Source organism: Leptopilina boulardi, unplaced genomic scaffold (assembly GCF_019393585.1).
Source record: "Leptopilina boulardi isolate dan_hultmark-lab unplaced genomic scaffold, ZJU_Lbou_2.1 LbouV2_393, whole genome shotgun sequence".
Classification (NCBI taxonomy): domain Eukaryota; kingdom Metazoa; phylum Arthropoda; class Insecta; order Hymenoptera; family Figitidae; genus Leptopilina; species Leptopilina boulardi.
The window spans coordinates 2,044,275-2,068,814 of record NW_026137966.1 but is presented as its reverse complement, the minus strand read 5'-3'; the positions used below and the strand labels follow the sequence as shown (position 1 = coordinate 2,068,814).

At 30.0% G+C, this 24,540-nt stretch overlaps 2 protein-coding genes across 2 annotated transcripts; one reads left to right on the top strand and one right to left on the bottom strand.

Moving 5' to 3' along the window:
* Positions 1-12,333: 12,333 nt before the first annotated feature.
* LOC127288767 (putative mediator of RNA polymerase II transcription subunit 29) lies at positions 12,334-16,545 on the bottom strand. The gene is made up of 5 exons (XM_051316407.1): positions 16,281-16,545; positions 13,827-13,919; positions 13,694-13,750; positions 12,851-13,036; positions 12,334-12,576 (listed from the first exon to the last, which is right to left on the bottom strand). The coding sequence occupies exons 1-5, from the start codon at positions 16,543-16,545 to the stop codon at positions 12,464-12,466; spliced, it is 714 nt and encodes a 237-aa protein (XP_051172364.1). The 3' UTR covers positions 12,334-12,463.
* Positions 16,546-19,350: 2,805 nt separating this feature from the next.
* On the top strand, positions 19,351-22,884 carry LOC127288766 (uncharacterized). Its single transcript, XM_051316406.1, has one exon. The coding sequence runs from the start codon at positions 19,351-19,353 to the stop codon at positions 22,882-22,884; it is 3,534 nt and encodes a 1,177-aa protein (XP_051172363.1).
* Positions 22,885-24,540: the final 1,656 nt, after the last annotated feature.

The window sequence follows — 24,540 nt, the reverse complement described above, 5'->3', positions numbered from 1 at the left end:
AATAAACTCTCCAAAACTTAATTCCATTTTTTTTACTCTTCACCGACTGATTCTACACGAAAGGATTCTTCAATCTTGAATAAAAACAAAAATTTTTTCATCCATTTTTTATCTCTCCACAAATCGATTCTACACGAATAAACTCTCCAAAACTTAATTCAATTTTTTTTACTCTCCACTGACTGATTCTACACGAAAGGATTCTCCAATCTTGAATAAAAAAAAAATTTTTTCATCCATTTTTTATCTCTTCAAACATCGATTCTACACGAATAAACTCGCCAAAATGTATTTCAATTTTTTTTACTCTCCACTGACTGATTCTACACGAAAGAATTCTCCAATCTTGAATAAAAACTTGAAGTTTTACTTCCACTTTTTATCTCTCCACAAATCGACTGTACACGATTAAACTCTCCAAAACTTAATTCCATTTTTTTTAATCTTCACCGACTGATTCTACACGAAATGATTCTCCAATCTTGAATAAAAACGAAAATTATTTGATCCATTTTTTATCTCTCCACAAATCGATTCTACACGAATAAACTCTCGAAAACTTAATTCAATTTTTTTTACTCTCCACTGACTGATTCTACACGAAAGGATTCTCCAATCTTGAATAAAAACTAAAATTTTTTGACCCATTTTTTATCTCTTCAAACATCGATTCTACACGAATAAACTCATCAAAATCTATTTCAATTTTTTTTTACTCTCCACTGACTGATTCTACACGAAAGGATTCGCCAATCTTTAATAAAAACTTGAAGTTTTACTTCCAATTTTTATCTCTCCACAAATCGACTGTACACGAATAAACTCTCCAAAACTTAATTCAATTTTTTTTATTCTCCACTGACTGATTCTACATGAAATGATTCTCCAATCTTGAATAAAAACGAAAATTATTTGATCCATTTTTTATCTCTCCACAAATCGATTCTACACGAATAAACTCTCGAAAACTTAATTCAATTTTTTTTACTCTCCACTGACTGATTCTACACGAAAGGATTCTCCAATCTTGAATAAAAACTAAAATTTTTTGACCCATTTTTTATCTCTTCAAACATCGATTCTACACGAATAAACTCATCAAAATCTATTTCAATTTTTTTTTACTCTCCACTGACTGATTCTACACGAAAGGATTCGCCAATCTTTAATAAAAACTTGAAGTTTTAGTTCCACTTTTTATCTCTCCACAAATCGACTGTACACGAATAAACTCTCCAAAACTTAATTCAATTTTTTTTATTCTCCACTGACTGATTCTACATGAAATGATTCTCCAATCTCGAATAAAAACGAAAATTATTTGATCCATTTTTTATCTCTCCACAAATCGATTCTACACGAATAAACTCTCCAAAACTTAATTCCATTTTTTTTACTCTTCACCGACTGATTCTACACGAAAGGATTCTCCAATCTTGAATAAAAACTTAAAGTTTTAATTCCACTTTTATCTCTCCACAAATCGACTCTACACGATTAAACTCTCCAAAACTTAATTCCATTTTTTTACTCTTCACCGACTGATTCTACACGAAAGGATTCTTCAATCTTGAATAAAAACAAAAATTTTTTCATCCATTTTTTATCTCTTCAAACATCGATTCTACACGAATAAACTCGCCAAAATCTATTTCAATTTTTTGTACTCTCCACTGACTGATTCTACACGATAGGATTCGCCAATCTTTAATAAAAACTTGAAGTTTTAGTTCCACTTTTTATCTCTCCACAAATCAACTGTACACGAATAAACTCTCCAAAACTTAATTCAATTTTTTTTATTCTCCACTGACTGATTCTACACGAAATGATTCTCGAATCTTGAATAAAAACGAAAATTATTTGATCCATTTTTTATCTCTCCAGAAATCGACTCTACACGAATAAACTCTCCAAAATTTAATTCAATTTTTTTTACTCTCCATTGACTGATTCTACACGAAAGGATTCACCAATCTTGAATAAAAATTTAAAGTTCTAGTTCCAACTTTTTATCTCTCCACAAATCGACTCTACATGAGTAAACTCTCCAAAACTTAATTCAATTTTTTTTATTCTCCACTGACTGATTCTACACAAAAGGATTCTCCAATCTTGAATGAAAACGAAAATTTTTTGATCCACTTTTTATCTCTCCACAAATCGATTCTACACGAATAAACTCTCCAAAACTTAATTCAATTTTTTTTATTTTCCACTGACTGAATCTACACGAAAGGATTCTCCAATCTTGAATAAAAACTTAAAGTTTTAATTACACTTTTATCTCTCCACAAATCGACTCTACACGATTAAACTCTCCAAAACTTAATTCCATTTTTTTTACTCTTCACCGACTGATTCTACACGAAAGGATTCTTCAATCTTGAATAAAAACAAAAATTTTTGCATCCATTTTTTATCTCTTCAAACATCGATTCTACACGAATAAACTCGCCAAAATCTATTTCAATTTTTTTTACTCTCCACTGACTGATTCTACAGGAAATGATTCTCCAATCTTGAATAAAAACTTAAAGTTTTAATTCCACTTTTATCTCTCCACAAATCGACTCTACACGATTAAACTCTCCAAAACTTAATTCCATTTTTTTAACTCTTCACCGACTGATTCTACACGAAATGATTCTCCAATCTTGAATAAAAACGAAAATTATTTGATCCATTTTTTATCTCTCCACAAATCGATTCTACACGAATAAACTCTCCAAAACTTAATTCAATTTTTTTTACTCTCCACTGACTGATTCTACACGAAAGGATTCTCCAATCTTGAATAAAAAAAAAAATTTTTCATCCATTTTTTATCTCTTCAAACATCGATTCTACACGAATAAACTCGCCAAAATGTATTTCAATTTTTTTTACTCTCCACTGACTGATTCTACACGAAATGATTCTCCAATCTTGAATAAAAACGAAAATTATTTGATCCATTTTTTATCTCTCCACAAATCGATTCTACACGAATAAACTCTCCAAAACTTAATTCAATTTTTTTTATTCTCCACTGACTGATTCTACACGAAATGATTCTCCAATCTTGAATAAAAACGAAAATTATTTGATCCAATTTTTATCTCTCCACAAATCGACTCTACACGATTAAACTCTCCAAAACTTAATTCCATTTTTTTTACTCTTCACCGACTGATTCTACACGAAAGGATTCTTCAATCTTGAATAAAAACAAAAATTTTTGCATCCATTTTTTATCTCTTCAAACATCGATTCTACACGAATAAACTCGCCAAAATCTATTTCAATTTTTTTTACTCTCCACTGACTGATTCTACACGAAATGATTCTCCAATCTTGAATAAAAACTTAAAGTTTTAATTCCACTTTTATCTCTCCACAAATCGACTCTACACGATTAAACTCTCCAAAACTTAATTCCATTTTTTTTACTCTTCACCGACTGATTCTACACGAAATGATTCTCCAATCTTGAATAAAAACGAAAATTATTTGATCCATTTTTTATCTCTCCACAAATCGATTCTACACGAATAAACTCTCCAAAACTTAATTCAATTTTTTTTACTCTCCACTGACTGATTCTACACGAAAGGATTCTCCAATCTTGAATAAAAACTTAAAGTTTTAATTCCACTTTTATCTCTCCACAAATCGACTCTACACGATTAAACTCTCCAAAACTTAATTCAATTTTTTTTATTCTCCACTGACTGATTCTACACGAAAGGATTCTCCAATCTCGAATAAAAACGAAAATTATTTGATCCATTTTTTATCTCTCCACAAATCGATTCTACACGAATAAACTCTCCAAAACTTAATTCCATTTTTTTTACTCTTCACCGACAGATTCTACACGAAAGGATTCTCCAATCTTGAATAAAAACTTAAAGTTTTAATTCCACTTTTATCTCTCCACAAATCGACTCTACACGATTAAACTCTCCAAAACTTAATTCCATTTTTTTACTCTTCACCGACTGATTCTACACGAAAGGATTCTTCAATCTAGAATAAAAACAAAAATTTTTTCATCCATTTTTTATCTCTTCAAACATCGATTCTACACGAATAAACTCGCCAAAATCTATTTCAATTTTTTGTACTCTCCACTGACTGATTCTACACGATAGGATTCGCCAATCTTTAATAAAAACTTGAAGTTTTAGTTCCACTTTTTATCTCTCCACAAATCAACTGTACACGAATAAACTCTCCAAAACTTAATTCAATTTTTTTTATTCTCCACTGACTGATTCTACACGAAATGATTCTCGAATCTTGAATAAAAACGAAAATTATTTGATCCATTTTTTATCTCTCCAGAAATCGACTCTACACGAATAAACTCTCCAAAATTTATTTCAATTTTTTTTACTCTCCATTGACTGATTCTACACGAAAGGATTCACCAATCTTGAATAAAAATTTAAAGTTCTAGTTCCAACTTTTTATCTCTCCACAAATCGACTCTACATGAGTAAACTCTCCAAAACTTAATTCAATTTTTTTTATTCTCCACTGACTGATTCTACACAAAAGGATTCTCCAATCTTGAATGAAAACGAAAATTTTTTGATCCACTTTTTATCTCTCCACAAATCGATTCTACACGAATAAACTCTCCAAAACTTAATTCAATTTTTTTTATTTTCCACTGACTGATTCTACACGAAAGGATTCTCCAATCTTGAATAAAAACTTAAAGTTTTAATTACACTTTTATCTCTTTACAAATCGACTCTACACGATTAAACTCTCCAAAACTTAATTCCATTTTTTTTACTCTTCACCGACTGATTCTACACGAAAGGATTCTTCAATCTTGAATAAAAACAAAAATTTTTGCATCCATTTTTTATCTCTTCAAACATCGATTCTACACGAATAAACTCGCCAAAATCTATTTCAATTTTTTTTACTCTCCACTGACTGATTCTACAGGAAATGATTCTCCAATCTTGAATAAAAACTTAAAGTTTTAATTCCACTTTTATCTCTCCACAAATCGACTCTACACGATTAAACTCTCCAAAACTTAATTCCATTTTTTTAACTCTTCACCGACTGATTCTACACGAAATGATTCTCCAATCTTGAATAAAAACGAAAATTATTTGATCCATTTTTTATCTCTCCACAAATCGATTCTACACGAATAAACTCTCCAAAACTTAATTCAATTTTTTTTACTCTCCACTGACTGATTCTACACGAAAGGATTCTCCAATCTTGAATAAAAAAAAAAATTTTTCATCCATTTTTTATCTCTTCAAACATCGATTCTACACGAATAAACTCGCCAAAATGTATTTCAATTTTTTTTACTCTCCACTGACTGATTCTACACGATAGGATTCGCCAATCTTCAAAAAAGCTTGAAGTTTTAGTTCCACTTTTTATCTCTCCATAAATCGACTGTACACGAATAAACTCTCCAAGACTTAATTCAATTTTTTTTATTCTCCACTGACTGATTCTACACGAAAGGATTCTCCAATCTTGAATAAAAACTAAAATTTTTTGATCCACTTTTTATCTCTCCACAAATCGACTCTACACGAGCAAACTCTCCAAAATTTATTTGAATTTTTTTTACTTTCCACTGACTGATTCTACACGAAATGATTCTCCAATCTTGAATAAAAACGAAAATTTTTTGATCCACTTTTATCTCTCCACAAATCGACTCTACATGAGTAAACTCTCCAAAATTTATTTCAATTTTTTTTACTCTCCATTGACTGATTCTACACGAAAGGATTCACCAATCTTGAATAAAAATTTAAAGTTCTAGTTCCAACTTTTTATCTCTCCACAAATCGACTCTACATGAGTAAACTCTCCAAAACTTAATTCAATTTTTTTATTCTCCACTGACTGATTCTACATGAAATGATTCTCCAATCTTGAATAAAAACGAAAATTATTTGATCCATTTTTTATCTCTCCACAAATCGATTCTACACGAATAAACTCTCCAAAACTTAATTCCATTTTTTTTACTCTTCACCGACTGATTCTACACGAAAGGATTCTCCAATCTTGAATAAAAACTTAAAGTTTTAATTCCACTTTTATCTCTCCACAAATCGACTCTACACGATTAAACTCTCCAAAACTTAATTCCATTTTTTTTACTCTTCACCGACTGATTCTACACGAAAGGATTCTTCAATCTTGAATAAAAACAAAAATTTTTTCATCCATTTTTTATCTCTCCACAAATCGATTCTACACGAATAAACTCTCCAAAACTTAATTCAATTTTTTTTACTCTCCACTGACTGATTCTACACGAAAGGATTCTCCAATCTTGAATAAAAAAAAAAATTTTTCATCCATTTTTTATCTCTTCAAACATCGATTCTACACGAATAAACTCGCCAAAATGTATTTCAATTTTTTTTACTCTCCACTGACTGATTCTACACGAAATGATTCTCCAATCTTGAATAAAAACGAAAATTATTTGATCCATTTTTTATCTCTCCACAAATCGATTCTACACGAATAAACTCTCCAAAACTTAATTCAATTTTTTTTATTCTCCACTGACTGATTCTACACGAAATGATTCTCCAATCTTGAATAAAAACGAAAATTATTTGATCCAATTTTTATCTCTCCACAAATCGACTCTACACGATTAAACTCTCCAAAACTTAATTCCATTTTTTTTACTCTTCACCGACTGATTCTACACGAAAGGATTCTTCAATCTTGAATAAAAACAAAAATTTTTGCATCCATTTTTTATCTCTTCAAACATCGATTCTACACGAATAAACTCGCCAAAATCTATTTCAATTTTTTTTACTCTCCACTGACTGATTCTACACGAAATGATTCTCCAATCTTGAATAAAAACTTAAAGTTTTAATTCCACTTTTATCTCTCCACAAATCGACTCTACACGATTAAACTCTCCAAAACTTAATTCCATTTTTTTTACTCTTCACCGACTGATTCTACACGAAATGATTCTCCAATCTTGAATAAAAACGAAAATTATTTGATCCATTTTTTATCTCTCCACAAATCGATTCTACACGAATAAACTCTCCAAAACTTAATTCAATTTTTTTTACTCTCCACTGACTGATTCTACACGAAAGGATTCTCCAATCTTGAATAAAAACTTAAAGTTTTAATTCCACTTTTATCTCTCCACAAATCGACTCTACACGATTAAACTCTCCAAAACTTAATTCAATTTTTTTTATTCTCCACTGACTGATTCTACACGAAAGGATTCTCCAATCTCGAATAAAAACGAAAATTATTTGATCCATTTTTTATCTCTCCACAAATCGATTCTACACGAATAAACTCTCCAAAACTTAATTCCATTTTTTTTACTCTTCACCGACAGATTCTACACGAAAGGATTCTCCAATCTTGAATAAAAACTTAAAGTTTTAATTCCACTTTTATCTCTCCACAAATCGACTCTACACGATTAAACTCTCCAAAACTTAATTCCATTTTTTTACTCTTCACCGACTGATTCTACACGAAAGGATTCTTCAATCTAGAATAAAAACAAAAATTTTTTCATCCATTTTTTATCTCTTCAAACATCGATTCTACACGAATAAACTCGCCAAAATCTATTTCAATTTTTTGTACTCTCCACTGACTGATTCTACACGATAGGATTCGCCAATCTTTAATAAAAACTTGAAGTTTTAGTTCCACTTTTTATCTCTCCACAAATCAACTGTACACGAATAAACTCTCCAAAACTTAATTCAATTTTTTTTATTCTCCACTGACTGATTCTACACGAAATGATTCTCGAATCTTGAATAAAAACGAAAATTATTTGATCCATTTTTTATCTCTCCAGAAATCGACTCTACACGAATAAACTCTCCAAAATTTATTTCAATTTTTTTTACTCTCCATTGACTGATTCTACACGAAAGGATTCACCAATCTTGAATAAAAATTTAAAGTTCTAGTTCCAACTTTTTATCTCTCCACAAATCGACTCTACATGAGTAAACTCTCCAAAACTTAATTCAATTTTTTTTATTCTCCACTGACTGATTCTACACAAAAGGATTCTCCAATCTTGAATGAAAACGAAAATTTTTTGATCCACTTTTTATCTCTCCACAAATCGATTCTACACGAATAAACTCTCCAAAACTTAATTCAATTTTTTTTATTTTCCACTGACTGATTCTACACGAGAGGATTCTCCAATCTTGAATAAAAACTTAAAGTTTTAATTACACTTTTATCTCTTTACAAATCGACTCTACACGATTAAACTCTCCAAAACTTAATTCCATTTTTTTTACTCTTCACCGACTGATTCTACACGAAAGGATTCTTCAATCTTGAATAAAAACAAAAATTTTTGCATCCATTTTTTATCTCTTCAAACATCGATTCTACACGAATAAACTCGCCAAAATCTATTTCAATTTTTTTTACTCTCCACTGACTGATTCTACAGGAAATGATTCTCCAATCTTGAATAAAAACTTAAAGTTTTAATTCCACTTTTATCTCTCCACAAATCGACTCTACACGATTAAACTCTCCAAAACTTAATTCCATTTTTTTAACTCTTCACCGACTGATTCTACACGAAATGATTCTCCAATCTTGAATAAAAACGAAAATTATTTGATCCATTTTTTATCTCTCCACAAATCGATTCTACACGAATAAACTCTCCAAAACTTAATTCAATTTTTTTTACTCTCCACTGACTGATTCTACACGAAAGGATTCTCCAATCTTGAATAAAAAAAAAAATTTTTCATCCATTTTTTATCTCTTCAAACATCGATTCTACACGAATAAACTCGCCAAAATGTATTTCAATTTTTTTTACTCTCCACTGACTGATTCTACACGATAGGATTCGCCAATCTTCAATAAAAACTTGAAGTTTTAGTTCCACTTTTTATCTCTCCATAAATCGACTGTACACGAATAAACTCTCCAAGACTTAATTCAATTTTTTTTATTCTCCACTGACTGATTCTACACGAAAGGATTCTCCAATCTTGAATAAAAACTAAAATTTTTTGATCCACTTTTTATCTCTCCACAAATCGACTCTACACGAGCAAACTCTCCAAAATTTATTTGAATTTTTTTTACTTTCCACTGACTGATTCTACACGAAATGATTCTCCAATCTTGAATAAAAACGAAAATTTTTTGATCCACTTTTATCTCTCCACAAATCGACTCTACATGAGTAAACTCTCCAAAATTTATTTCAATTTTTTTTACTCTCCATTGACTGATTCTACACGAAAGGATTCACCAATCTTGAATAAAAATTTAAAGTTCTAGTTCCAACTTTTTATCTCTCCACAAATCGACTCTACATGAGTAAACTCTCCAAAACTTAATTCAATTTTTTTATTCTCCACTGACTGATTCTACATGAAATGATTCTCCAATCTTGAATAAAAACGAAAATTATTTGATCCATTTTTTATCTCTCCACAAATCGATTCTACACGAATAAACTCTCCAAAACTTAATTCCATTTTTTTTACTCTTCACCGACTGATTCTACACGAAAGGATTCTCCAATCTTGAATAAAAACTTAAAGTTTTAATTCCACTTTTATCTCTCCACAAATCGACTCTACACGATTAAACTCTCCAAAACTTAATTCCATTTTTTTTACTCTTCACCGACTGATTCTACACGAAAGGATTCTTCAATCTTGAATAAAAACAAAAATTTTTTCATCCATTTTTTATCTCTTCAAACATCGATTCTACACGAATAAACTCGCCAAAATCTATTTCAATTTTTTGTACTCTCCACTGACTGATTCTACACGATAGGATTCGCCAATCTTTAATAAAAACTTGAAGTTTTAGTTCCACTTTTTATCTCTCCACAAATCAACTGTACACGAATAAACTCTCCAAAACTTAATTCAATTTTTTTTATTCTCCACTGACTGATTCTACACGAAATGATTCTCGAATCTTGAATAAAAACGAAAATTATTTGATCCATTTTTTATCTCTCCACAAATCGATTCTACACGAATAAACTCTCCAAAACTTAATTCAATTTTTTTTACTCTCCACTGACTGATTCTACACGAAAGGATTCTCCAATCTTGAATAAAAACTTAAAGTTTTAATTCCACTTTTATCTCTCCACAAATCGACTCTACACGATTAAACTCTCCAAAACTTAATTCAATTTTTTTTAATTTTCCACTGACTGATTCTACACGAAAGGATTCTCCAATCTTGAATAAAAACTAAAATTTTTTGATCTACTTTTTATCTCTCCACAAATCGACTCTACACGAGCAAACTCTCCAAAATTTACTTGAATTTTTTTTACTTTCCACTGACTGATTCTACACGAAATGATTCTCCAATCTTGAATAAAAACGAAAATTTTTTGATCCATTTTTTATCTCTTCAAACATCGATTCTACACGAATAAACTCTCCAAAACTTAATTCAATTTTTTTTATAATGCACTAACTGATTCTACACGAAAGGATTCTCCAATCTTGAATAAAAACTTAAAGTTTTAATTCTACTTTTATCTCTCCACAAATCGACTCTACACGATTAAACTCTCCAAAACTTAATTCAATTTTTTTTATTCTCCACTGACTGATTCTACACGAAAGGATTCTCCAATCTTGAATAAAAACTAAAATTTTTTGATCCACTTTTTATCTCTCCACAAATCGACTCTACACGAGCAAACTCTCCAAAATTAACTTGAATTTTTTTTACTTTCCACTGACTGATTCTATACGAAATGATTCTCCAATCGTGAATAAAAACGAAAATTTTTTGATACACTTTTTATCACTCCATAAATCGACTCTACACGAATAAACTCTCCAAAATTTATTTCAATTTTTTTTACTCTCCATTGACTGATTCTACACGAAAGGATTCACCAATCTTGAATAAAAATTTAAAGTTCTAGTTCCAACTTTTTTTCTCTCCACAAATCGACTCTACATGAGTAAACTCTCCAAAACTTAATTCAATTTTTTTTATTCTCCACTGACTGATTCTACACAAAAGGATTCTCCAATCTTGAATGAAAACGAAAATTTTTTGATCCACTTTTTATCTCTCCACAAATCGACTCTACACGAGCAAACTCTCCAAAACTTAATTCAATTTTTTTTATAATGCACTAACTGATTCTACACGAAAGGATTCTCCAATCTTGAATAAAAACTTAAAGTTTTAATTCTACTTTTATCTCTCCACAAATCGACTCTACACGATTAAACTCTCCAAAACTTAATTCAATTTTTTTTATTCTCCACTGATTGATTCTACACGAAAGGATTCTCCAATCTTGAATAAAAACTAAAATTTTTTGATCCACTTTTTATCTCTCCACAAATCGACTCTACACGAGCAAACTCTCCAAAATTTACTTGAATTTTTTTTACTTTCCACTGACTGATTCTACACGAAATGATTCTCCAATCTTGAATAAAAACTAAAATTTTGTGATCCTTTTCTTATCTTTTCAAACATCGATTCTACACGAATAAACCTCTCCAAAACCTATTTGAATTTTTTTTACTCTCCATCGACTGATTCTACACGTAAGGATTGGCCAATCTTTAATAAAATCTTAAATTTTTAGTTCCTCTTTTTATCTCTCCAGAAATCGACTACACGAGTAAGCTCTCCAAAACTTAATTCAATTTTTTTTATTCTCCACTGACTGATTCTACACGAAAGGATTCTCCAATCTTGAATAAAAACTAAAATTTTTTGATCCACTTTTTATGTTTTTACACTTTGACTCTACACTCATAAACTCTCCAAAATTTAATTCAAGTATTTTTCTATACCCACAGACTAATTCTATGTAAAGAAACTGTTTAAAATTAAATTAATGTCTTCCTCAACAGTGATCGATTCTTCACGAAGGAATTCCCCAAAATTAAATCAATTTTTTATTTCAACATACCATTTTTTTTATTTATAGTAATTGTGTTATTTAATTAATGAACAGGAAGTTAAACTCAGTTTTTATAAATTATAAATAGTGTTACCTGACCAATTTAATAGTTTGAATAAATGAATTAACGTAACTCAATAAATGAGTAATATAAAATTTTGGAAATTATTAAAATTAATTTTTGGTTGACAGGAATGTATATCATTTTATTTTTATTAATTATTGTAGCTTACAAAAGTAGTGAAGTATTAATTAGGAACAGACGGAAAAATCCATAATAAAAAATGTCTGTAATCACTGAACAAGTAGCCAATATAATTAGTTCTTAAATAATGCTGGGAATCAACAAAATTTAATTCTTTTTTGTTCTACGTCTCCGTTTTGGGGGAGGTGCTTGATCCTGTTTATCTTTTTTTACTTTTTTTATCGATCGTGTTTTTGTCATTTTCCCTTTTTCTGACGGCTTGACGCTGTTGGACTTCGAGAATGGTCGACCTCTTTTTTTCATTTTATTTTCAGGTGTGTTTTTTGCCCCTGCGTTGGACTTAACATTTCCCTTTTTTCGGACTTCTTTCTGTTTTCCTCGTTGGTGCCGCTCGTTCCCGGTGTTGTTTTATCTAAATTAATAATTCAAGTAAGTATTTTAGTTAAATTTTAGTTACTGAATTATTTGTATCTTCACTGTAAAAAGCTGCGATTCAAAATGATACGCATGAGGCTCATTTTGATACGCAACAAACATGGGCTAATGGCGCCACCTAACTGGCTCATTTTTGCTGCGTATCAAAATGAACCGCATGCGGATCATTTTGAGTCACAGGTTTTTACTGTGCGTTTCACACTTTAATATTGTAATTTTTATACATTTATACAAATCACCATACAAATCACCTGAAATTTCTTGGCTGTTCTCCTTCTCACTTTCTACATTTAATTTTGATTCTGCCTCTCTGTTATTATTACACTTATTTATATCGTGATTGTTTTCGTTGTTTTTCTCAATTTCGCTGTTATCGTTATTTTCGCAATGTTTTTGGCTGCTCTCGTTAGTGCCGATTGTCGTTAATCTTGTTTCCTCTGAAATATTTGTCCAAATATGTAAGTATTATTTTTTTAAGAAAGAAATTATAGAACCCCCATTTTATAAAGTTTTATTGATCTAAAAAAAATTTGTTTGGCCAAAAAAATAGACTAATATATTTTTGTGTTTTCCCTTGAATTAAAATTCAAAACAGAATTGTCAGATTGTGTCCAATTTTACAGATAATTTCGAAAAACTACTCAGAAACACGAAATAAAGGCGAAACATATTTTTTTTTGTTTCATATTTTTCTTGGGCAGTTTTTGACATTGTCTCAAAAATTTGAGTCAATTTGAAAATTTTCACAGCAGATTTTAATTCAGTGGAAAAATACATGAAAATATAGTAGTGTGGTATCTCGGCTAAAAAAATTTTTTATGTACTTGTGTTATTATTATTATTGGTTTATTATTATTATTTTGTATTTTATTTTTATTGTTTATATATTATTTTTAATATTATTATTTAAATTTTATTTTAATTTTATTGTTTTTATATTCAGAGGCTATATTTATATAAAATACCTGTTAAATCTAATTCAATGCCAAGAAAACCATCAATTAAGAAAGATGACTCTATAAAAAATTATTATTTTAATGTTAAATTTTGAAATGCACAAATAATTTTTAATTTCCACATGATGTATACATTACCTTTCGAAAGGAACTCCTCTTCAAGGCCATGTTCATTGAACAGAAATTCGTGAAAATCTATAATTTAATCAGATTTTCATTATCTTATTTTAAAAAAATTGCTTAAAAAATTATCGATCTGAATTTTTATTACCTGGTGTAGAAAGATTTGAATTTTGATTCGAGTTATCTGGCTGCGGCGTTACGCCCCGACCCACGTCCCTGCGCAATTTATCAGATACAGTTTCTAGAAAAAATATGGAGTTGTTAATTTATTATCAAGTTGTGCTAATCGGTTTACTTTAGTTCCATTAATGTTTTTTGAGTTTTTATATGCGAATTTTTTATGACCTTCTGTATTTTTGTTCTTTTCCATCATAGAGGTTTCCAACAAAAGTTCACTCTCATTTTCTGAGTCTAAAATTTTTTACATATAATTACATATGTATATAGGTAATAATAATAAAAATATACATATTACTAAATTTAATTTTGTTTTCTTACGTACACATTTGATATAATATATTGTCATAAGCTAAGCGTCGATTAGAATTAATTACAGTTTGTAAGAATCCTTTCAAAGACAATCTAAATTTGAATTTATAAATATTTATTATTTTTTATATAAAAAGTTCTAAAATATTTTAAAAAATTTGTGCGCTAACTATCACTTCTAAATTTAAATCAATAAAAGATTATTAAATTCATTAGTGACACTGCGCTACTAATTCACACTAGTTATAAAAATGTTTCTCTTAGTTAATGAAATAAATAATAAAACTGATAATAAAATACTCCCTAACAACAATGGATGTTCTAGGATATCCTACGAATGTCATATTCATATCCGGAAATTAGAATATCTTTAGGATGTCTTCAGGATATCCACGGATATTCGTGGGACATCCTATGGATATCCTAATTTCCGGGTATCCCTACGACGTCCACAGGATATCCTGAATATCCGGTTGCTCTTAGGGCTCATATAAATCAGTAGCTTAGTTTTAATCGTCATCAATCCGATAATTATTGATTAACAATTTTTTTTACTTGTTTACTGTAAGTTTCTCTTGTTGATTTTTAATGAAATCTTTGTCCATGCTCCAACGCGAATTCCTACTTTGTCTCAATTTTTTTCCCCATTAATTACTCTCTCTAGCTTCTGATCTTCTTTCTTAATCAGCTTATCGAGTACTTGTAAAAATAAAAAATAAAATTACGCTATGTTGTAATCAGGGTTGGTACAAAAATCTGATTTTAAAATTCAATGACATTTTCAGGTTTTCCAGGACTAGTTTCAGAAATTTCAAGGTTAATTTTACACATATATTTTTCGTATAAATATCTAATTATTTTATTAATCATTGACAAATTTCCAATTTATTCTTTATAAATACACAACCAATTAAAATATGAGGGATCATCCATTTTTTATGAATGTAAAACATCTTAAAATATAAAATTCATGGAAACTAACAATTTTTTGTTAATTTTTTTTAAAGTTAATCGGAAGAATAAAACTTAAAAAAATCATTTTGTCAAAATTTTATTTAGATATTTCTAAAAAAAGTGTCATTTTCAATGTTGCATAAGAATTTGATTAAGTTCTAAAATAATAAACGCTTCTTCACGTTCTTAGAATTATTTTATCAGTAAAATGATTTTTAAAATTCTAATAAATTTACTTTATGTATTTTTCTTAAATAAATCCAAATAATATCAAGTTTTATATATTTTACAAAATTGCTATCAACATAAAAAAATTTTTCCAAATTTTTAAATTTTTTAGTATAATTTTGACAACTTGTATTTTTCAAGAAAAAGTTACCTGTTAATGTTTCTCATTCTGTATAAAGAGTACCTTTAAAATATAAACCTAAGAACATGAAAAAACGTTAATTATTTTTGAACTTATTCAAATTTTTATGAAAGATTGAAAATGACAATTGGAATTCGTAAAAAATTCTGACAAAAACAGGAAATTTTTGTGAATTCCTGGAATTTCATTTATTTTACTTTATAAAACTTGAAAAATAAAAAAAAAATTTCTCGGCTATAGTTACAGATATCTTCAATTTATTCAATTGTATTTATCTGAATTATTGGAACTCTTATGTTAGAATAATCGAAAGATATATAACTCTTTTGGGTTGATTAAACGCACACCTCTATTTTAATTTCAATATTACAGAAATATTTAATTTCATTTTTTTAACCTTGAAAAAACCTAGAAAAGTCAGGGAATTTGTTTCTGAAACCTGAGAAATGTTCAATTTTTAACTAATTTGTATCAGTGATTGACTTTTTTCTATTAGTTGGTTAAATTTTACTAATGAATTAATGAAAAAAAAATTTTTATTAATGGATCAAAAAAATGTAATGTAATGATTTCAGAAATGCAAGCCATTTTTTGGATGACCAAATGAAAAATAATTAATAAATATTACTTCTAATATTTTTCTATGAATTTTTTTTCTTTTTTTATGAAAAATAATTTCTAAAAAACTTGGAAAAATATCATTATTTGGCCTGGAAAAGTTAGGGGATTTTCATAATGGAAAAGCGCAACAATCCTGGTTTAGTCAATGTGGTCAATGTTTAAACTCACTGATGTACTTCATGATTGTTGGGTCCGACACTTGCAGGAATGATGCAATTAGTGTATTAAAAAGCGTTTCTGCAAACGGATCCATTCGTTCAGTACAATAAAATGAGTTCACAGATTCTGATAATGGTATCCATTTTCTCCTTAAATACGTCATGTAATTGTTAACAAGTGGAACTTCATGAGCAACTTTGTCAGCTTCACTTTGAATAATCGTTAATCCATCTTGGAAATGTGAGAGTGACGCTAAAGGCAATCCCAGTGACATCCACAATATTTCATTGTAATTGTCAGAAATACCAAGCAATTTCCACTGTTTTAACAATTCCTGTACATATGATTGTTTTGAGGAAATAAATATATTTTTTGTATAATTTTTTTAATAATATCCCAAGAAGGCATTAATTGTGGATGATACATCCCAGATATTTTTTTAACATACCTCCAGAATAAAGATTTCTTTAATTCAAAAAATCAATTTCTTTGACAAATTTTTATTTAATATAAATAAATTTTTTTTCAAACAACTCATCTTTGTTAAAAAAATTATTTTCGTTTCATAGAAATTTGGCCATTTGAGAAGAATACACTTTTTGGTACTTCCAAGTATCCTTGGAAATAAAAATAAATTTTTAGCTGAAATTTTGAGGGATGATAGAGAAGGGTTCAATTAATTGCGCTGTCCTCCTCATTAACTATAATTTTACGGAAAAATAATAAAAATAAAGCAATAAATAGTGATCTAATGTATCTTCGTCACGTGGGACTTTCCCACATGGCCTTAAATTCAAAGAAATGTTTCTTTGACCATATGACAATGCAGAAATTTCTTTGATTTAATACACAAATTTTTTTCCATCAAAAAAACTTTCTTTGAATCGAAGAAATTTTCTTTTAATGAGAGGCACTGGTGAAATTTCAGCCTATTAAAATTATTATTGTTAAAGGGTGTCAATTTTTTTTCTTTCATAATTTAGGACCCAAAATTAATATATTAATATATATTATTAAAATTGAAAAAAAAATTTTTTGGCCATTTTAGAACATTTATTTTTTGAAAAAATTAAAATTTTTTAAAATCCATGCGATTGATTGTTCATAATCATGAAAAAATCGTATAAAAAATTTGACAATGAAAAATAACGAAAATTGTGGAAGGAGTTGTTTTTTAAGGAATTAACACTAAAACTAAAAAAAATTCAAATTGAATATTTTTAGGGGTAATAATTTTTTTGTGACATTTTTTTACAACCTAAAATCGTATTCCACTGTGAAAAAAAAAAAATTTTTAACTATTTTACAATTTTTTTTTTTTTAAATTTTTCATTTTTTAAAAAAATTTACATTTTTTAAAATCCACGCGCCTGATTGTTCAGAATTATGAAAAAAACTTATGCAAAAATCGTCAATAAAAAATAATTAAAATTGTGAGAGATGTTTAAATTTATATTTTTCGAGATTTTTGAAGTTTATTGAAAGAAATTATTAACAAATTTAGTAGTATAGCAACACGGGTTCTAGCGCAGTTACCGACCGAGGTCGGTAAAGTAGGAATCTGTTTTACCGACATTTTTTACCTGCGTTGCAATGTGGTGTAGTTCTAATTTTCACCGCTAGATGGCGCCACTTTATTTTGGCGGCCAATTTAAACTGGCTTGCAATGTGGTAATTTTTTTTCTCACACATTTTTACCTGCGTTGCAATGTGGTGTAGTTCTAATTTTCACCGCTAGATGGCGCCACTTTATTTTGGCGGCCAATTTAAACTGGCTTGCAATGTGGTAATTTTTTTTTCTCACACATTTTTACCTGCGTTGCAATACTGTGTTCTTCTTTACCGATCGTTTTAATTCTCGTTGCCACCGCTAGATGGCGCCACTTTTTTTTGGCGGCCAATTTAAAATTGCTTCGAATTTGGTAATTTTTTTCTCAACCATTTTTACCTGCCTTGCAATATTGTGTTCTTTTATACCGGCCGTCTTAATTCTCATTGTCACCGGTATATGGCACCACTTTATTTTGGCAGCCAATTTAAAATTGCTTGGAATTTGTATAATTTTTAAATATCTCGCAAATTTTACCTACCGAATTATTACCTGTTGCCGTCAATAGATGGCCTCACTTAAAAATTATAAACTTAAAAAGGTGTATTGGAAGTGGGGCGTTTTAAATTTTAGCGCCAATGATGGCGTCTTTATTTAAATTTGCTTGGAAGTAGTTGCACCCTGATCTATCAACACTTCATTTCATTCAGTTAGTTCGGGGAATCCCCAGGCTTTACGCGCCTGTCAGCGGAGCGCGCAGGGATGGGTGTGTTTAGTTGCGCGCGGCTGTTAGGTAGTGGGGAGCGGCTGAGGTGGGGTGCGCCATAGTGGGGAGCGGTTGAGGTGGGGTGCGCCATAGTGGGGAACAGGGTATAAGGCGGGCAGCGCAAGCCACCAGCAGCATTATCTTGTGTTCACAGGTACAGCATAGATCGTCTATAGAGAAGAGTAGCAGTTCAAGAAGATTTTTCCACACTTTTTAATACTTTTATTTCAGTTTTTTTCTTCTGTTTTATTTTGTCTGTTTCAGTTTTTTTTTCTTATTTTTTTTGTTTCAGATTTTCTTCTGTTTCAGGTTTGTTCTTTTGTTTCAGGTTTGTTCTTTTGTTTCAGGTTTGTTCTTTTGTTTTAGGTTTAAGTGTATATATTGTATCTCTTTTTTTCTTAGTCTTAGGGTTTTCGTTATACGTTTTAAGGTTTAGAATTAAGATTCTTCGTTTGTAAAAAAAAATGCCAAAGGTTAATTCTCCAAAAAAATCACGGAAACGAATTCAGGTAAATGAATTCAATGAAGTTTGCCAAGAATGTGACAATTTTATAAAAATCGCGGAAAATCAACTCATCTCCACTATGGGAAAGACTGGAGATGATAGATTTGTTAACGCATTTGAATGGCAAAACAAGTGTCAACGTTATAAAAATGTAATGAGAACATTTTCGCGTAAATTTGATTTTTTCCCACATCAAAAATCGAGATATCTAAATTTATGCCAAAAGCTTGAATACTTGCGTTGCAATTTTGATGCGTTAATGAAGCGTGGTGCAGGAGTGCAAATGAATGACAGAATAAAGTGGGTGAATTTTGATGAGGCTTTTGAGGGTCGATTACAAAGTAGTGCTATCATTAATGTAGATTACAAGGACATTAATGAGTTCCTTGATGATGCTTTTGTTTTATTTCAGATTAATATTGAAAAAGCTTTAAACAAATTTGGTCCAATAAAAGTATATACCGTGTTAGGTGCAAAATTCAAAAAAGATTCAATAGATGGTAGAGAAGAAATATCTGATTTAAAAACATTTACCGCAAAAACTGCTGAAATCTTAAATACAACCCCGTTAGATGACTGGTATAATGTTAATGTTAAACAAGTTACTTTGAGAAGAATTGAAGAGTTCCAAGAGAAAGATTCTAATTGGAAACTTGATTCGATTCAAAGATTAGAGGTTAACATTAACAAGTACAACCCTATGCGCGCAAGTTCTTACATTGACTTACCACTTCCAATAAAACGTAAAAAAGCCTGTATTAATGTGCAAAACATAGATAATCAGTGTTTTAAATGGGCAATACTATCAGCTTTATACCCACCTTTGAGAGATGCTGACCGCGTTTCAAAATACAGACAGTATGAAGAAACGCTTAATTTTACTGGAATTAAATTTCCTGTCGCACTTAAAGATATTTCTAAATTTGAGGCTCTGAACAACATTTCAGTAAATGTATACGGTCTTAGCAAAAGAGATAAAAAGTTTACCGTTTCACCTCTACATCTTTCATCTCAAAAAAAGTTTACTCATGTAAATATGTTACTAATTGAAGACCACTACATAGATGAAAATCTTATTGATGATGAAGAGAGGGAGTCTGATAATGTAACTATCATTTCATTCAACTACCATTATGTCTGGATAAAGGACTTATCGAGACTAGTAAGTTCGGATTTATCAAAGCAGAAAAATAAAAAGTACATATGTGATCGCTGTTTACACTATTTTCTTAATGAACAAAAGCTTACAAGCCATGAAGAAAATTGTAGAAAAATGAACGAGACAAGAATTAGGCTACCGGAAGAAGGAAAAAATTTTGTTGAATTTAAAAATTTCCAGAACAAGGAGCGTGTTCCTTTTATTATTTATGCGGATTGTGAGAGTTTATTAATTCCTGCTGATATACCACAAGAGATCAATAATACTGAGGTTTTCCAAAATCATAAAACGCTCAGTATTGGTTACTACTTGAAGTGTGGTTTTGATGACTCATTGTCCATGTACAAAGCATCTCCAATAGATGAGGAGAATCCTGCAAAGTGGTTTTCAAAGGAGTTAAAGAATTTATCAGATAATCTTAATATGAGATTTAAAAACCCTATTCCAATGAAAGTGCTAAGTCGACAAGAACTGGTTGATTTTAGAAATGTAAATACATGTCATATTTGTAGAAAGAAAATCAAGTATGGGGATGTAAAAGTAAGAGACCACTGTCATCTAACAGGGAAGTATCGTGGGCCCGCGCATCAAGAGTGCAACATTAATTATCACGAATCACAGGTTATACCTGTTGTTTTTCATAACCTGAGTGGTTATGACGCGCATTTCATAATTGAATCTATTGCTACGGAATTTGAAGGCAAAGTTGATCTGCTTCCCATAAATAAAGAGAAGTATATCAGTTTTACAAAAAATATTAAGGATAGTGTTATAAAATTTCGCTTTATTGATTCATTTAAATTTATGGCATCATCATTGGACAAATTAGCGTCCTACCTCGATGAATACAAAATTGTAAGTTCAGTATTTTTTAATTACAGCAACGATAAAATTAAATTGTTAACTCGTAAAGGAGTTTTTCCTTACGAATATATTGATTCACGGGAAAAACTTGAAGAGACTCAATTACCACCAAAAGAAAAATTTTATAGTACGTTAAATGATTCAAATGTTTCCGACGAAGATTATGCACATGCGCAGAAAGTGTGGACCGAATTCAATTGTCAAAATCTCGGCGACTACGTGTATTTGTATATGCAAACAGATGTACTGTTACTTGCAGATATTTTCGAAAATTTCCGAAATCAGTGTTTACTCGCATACGGTCTTGATGCAGCGCATTATTATACAACACCAGGTTTAACATGGGATGCTATGTTAAAGTATACGAATATAAAATTGGAACTCCTCACAGACATTGATATGGTGATGTTTGTTGAACGTGGAATTAGAGGTGGAATAAGTCAATGTACCAATCGGTACGCAAAAGCAAATAATCCTTACATGGAAGAATATAATGAAAATGAGGAAACATCTTACATCGTATACTTTGACGCAAATAACTTGTATGGTTGGGCCATGATTCAATCACTTCCATATGGTGGCTTTGAGTGGGAAGAAAATATTGACAATTCTTTTGATTTTAACGTTCCAGATGATGGGCCAATAGGTTACATTTTGGAAGTCGACTTAGATTATCCGGAAGAACTTCATGAAAAACATAGTGATTTTCCGTTTTGTCCTGAACGCTCAAAGCCACCAGGGTCAAAAGAGCCGAAGCTTCTAACTACCCTTCTACCGAAGCGAAAGCATGTTCTCCATTACCGTGCTTTGAAGCAAGCTGTAGCCAACGGCCTAGTATTAATTCAAATTCATCGCGTTTTAAAATTTCAGCAAGCCATGTGGTTAAAAAATTACATTGATTTTAATACAACTCAACGAACTAATGCTAATAATGAGTTTGAAAAAAACTTGTTTAAATTAATGAACAACGCGGTATTTGGCAAAACAATGGAGAACGTGCGAAAACATGTTGATATAAAACTTGTGACAAAGTGGCAGGGTAGATATGGAGCTGAAGCATTCATTGCGAAACCTAATTTCCACAGCAGGGCCATTTTTAACGAGAACTTGGTTGCTGTGGAGCTTAGAAAAATGGAAGTTTTGATGAACAAACCACTTTATGTTGGTTTGACTGTTTTGGATGTGTCAAAAACTTTAATTTACAACTTTCATTACGATTACATGCTAAAAAAGTATGATGGAAAAAATTTAAAACTGTTGTACACCGACACCGATAGCCTTATTTATGAAATCAAATGCTCTAATATTTATAGAGACATGAAAGAAGATATTCACAAATTCGATACTTCGGATTATCCAGTAAATAATGTGTACAATATTCCGCAAGCCAACAAAAAAATTTTAGGACTTATGAAAGATGAGTGCAGCGGGAAAATTGTAACTGAATTTGTTGGCTTGCGGAGTAAAATGTACAGTGTGCGAGTGGAAGATCAAGATTTTATTAAAAAAGCAAAAGGTGTGAAATCCGCAGTTGTAAAGAAAACTATTACCTTTGATGACTACACGTATTGTTTACGAAATGTTAAAATGCAATCGCGAACTCAATATTGTATCAGATCGAAACTTCACAATGTTCAAACTTTAAAACAAACAAAAGTAGCTTTAAGTCCTTACGATGATAAAAGATTTTTGTTAGATAATAGTACAGATACCCTTGCATGGGGACATTGTAAAATTAGACAAATTAACGATGAAGCTATGGAATTGTAAATAGATGATAATGATGATGATGATGATGATTTGGGAAGATAAAGGTGTTTTAATAAAAGATACTGTACATTTTATATTATGTTTATTTATTAGAACCTTAATCTAGTTACATTTTTAACTTTATTTTAACTATTTTTAACTTTATTTTAACTATTTTTAACTTTTTTTAACTATATTTAACTTTATTTTAACTATATTTAACTTTATTTTAACTATTTTTAACTTATCTTTAACTATTTTTAACTTTTTTTAACTATATTTAACTTTATTTTAACTTATCTTTAACTATTTTTAACTTTATTTTAACTTTATTTTAACTATTTTTATATATATATTACATATCAGATTTTTTTATCCAACTATTGTGTGAGTTGTCAAATCCAAGCCATTTTACATATACATTGTTGCCACGGCTTTTAAGGACTTTCTCGACGAGGTAAACATCTGGATATTTAACTTTTAATAGTTCTTCTTCGTAGAAACCACCTTCGATTGGCTGATTTTCATAATCTGAAAGTTTGTATGTAACTGGTTTTGTTCGTTTTACTTGATCTACAGTGAATATTTCCGTTGTCCAGTTGGGGGTGTATCCTTTTTCAAAGATGTTTTTATGTTTGCTGACTCGAACTCTATCTCCAACTTTAAATTTTTGTCTTCTCATTAGAATTTTTCTTAATTTACGGATACGTCTCATCAGTTCTCTTGTATCTTCTACGGTGACATCTTTAGGTTTCATACCAATCGTACGATGTTTTTTATTATTGTACTTTGATATGAGAATTGGTAAAAGATTAAACCATTTGTAATTGCCTTGTAAGTTGAATTCAGGCCACATCATATTTTTTAGAGTGCGGTTAAACCTTTCAACAATTGATGCTTTTAAATTACTATAAGTCGAATAGAGATTAATATTGAATTCTTGCATTAAACTCTGAAATTCAGAGTTATAAAATTCCTTGCCTCTATCAGTGTGTAAATTTTTTGGAATACGACCTTCTTTTAATATTAATTTCATGGCTGAAGAAATATCTTTTCCATTTTTACTTTTTACAGGTACAGCCCAGGCATATTTGGAAAATATGTCTATTACTGTGAGCATGTATTTGAAACCTTTATTGGAATAGGAGTAAGGTATCATTTCTACCAAATCTGCTTGCCAGGTTTCATCTATGCCACGCATTTGAACTTTACGACGAGGATAATTCCTTCTCGCTTGTTTATGCAGTTCAGTTACAACTGTTAACTTTTTATCATTCATCATTTGGAATAAATGTAGTTTCCTTGATAATAATATTTTGTTGTAATTTAATTTGTTTTAGTTTTTCGTTAACTCTATCTTCAACAACTTGTACTAAAATATTCAAATCATCAATGGCTGATCTTAATGAAGATATAATTTGAAAGATAGTTTTTATCTCGTTTCGGATAATTTGTTGTACAAGTCGTAAATTTACTGCATCATGCAGCTCTTCAGCATCTTGAACGTTACAAAGTCTTTTGCCTTCAATATTGTAATCTCCACTTGGAGTAACTTTAAATCCAATACCAGAAGGTCCAGGCAGTCCACGACTTGCAGAGGCAACACGTCGTGTTAAAGAATGTCCGAACACATCAATGCTCATTGTAATACTAAGCACTTCTTCTTTATGCTCTCTC

Bases quoted from the DNA above. Each gene is read 5' to 3' on its own strand.
- LOC127288767 (XM_051316407.1), bottom strand. From the start codon at position 16,545: ATGTCACTGGGATTGCCTTTAGCGTCACTCTCACATTTCCAAGATGGA. The intron at 13,920-16,280 runs GTGAGTTTAAAC...TATTTTTTCTAG, and splicing joins AACAATCATGAAGTACATCA to AAACTGTATCTGATAAATTG. The intron at 12,577-12,850 runs GTGATTTGTATG...TTATTAATTTAG, and splicing joins GAACAGCCAAGAAATTTCAG to ATAAAACAACACCGGGAACG.
- LOC127288766 (XM_051316406.1), top strand. From the start codon at position 19,351: ATGAAGCGTGGTGCAGGAGTGCAAATGAATGACAGAATAAAGTGGGTG.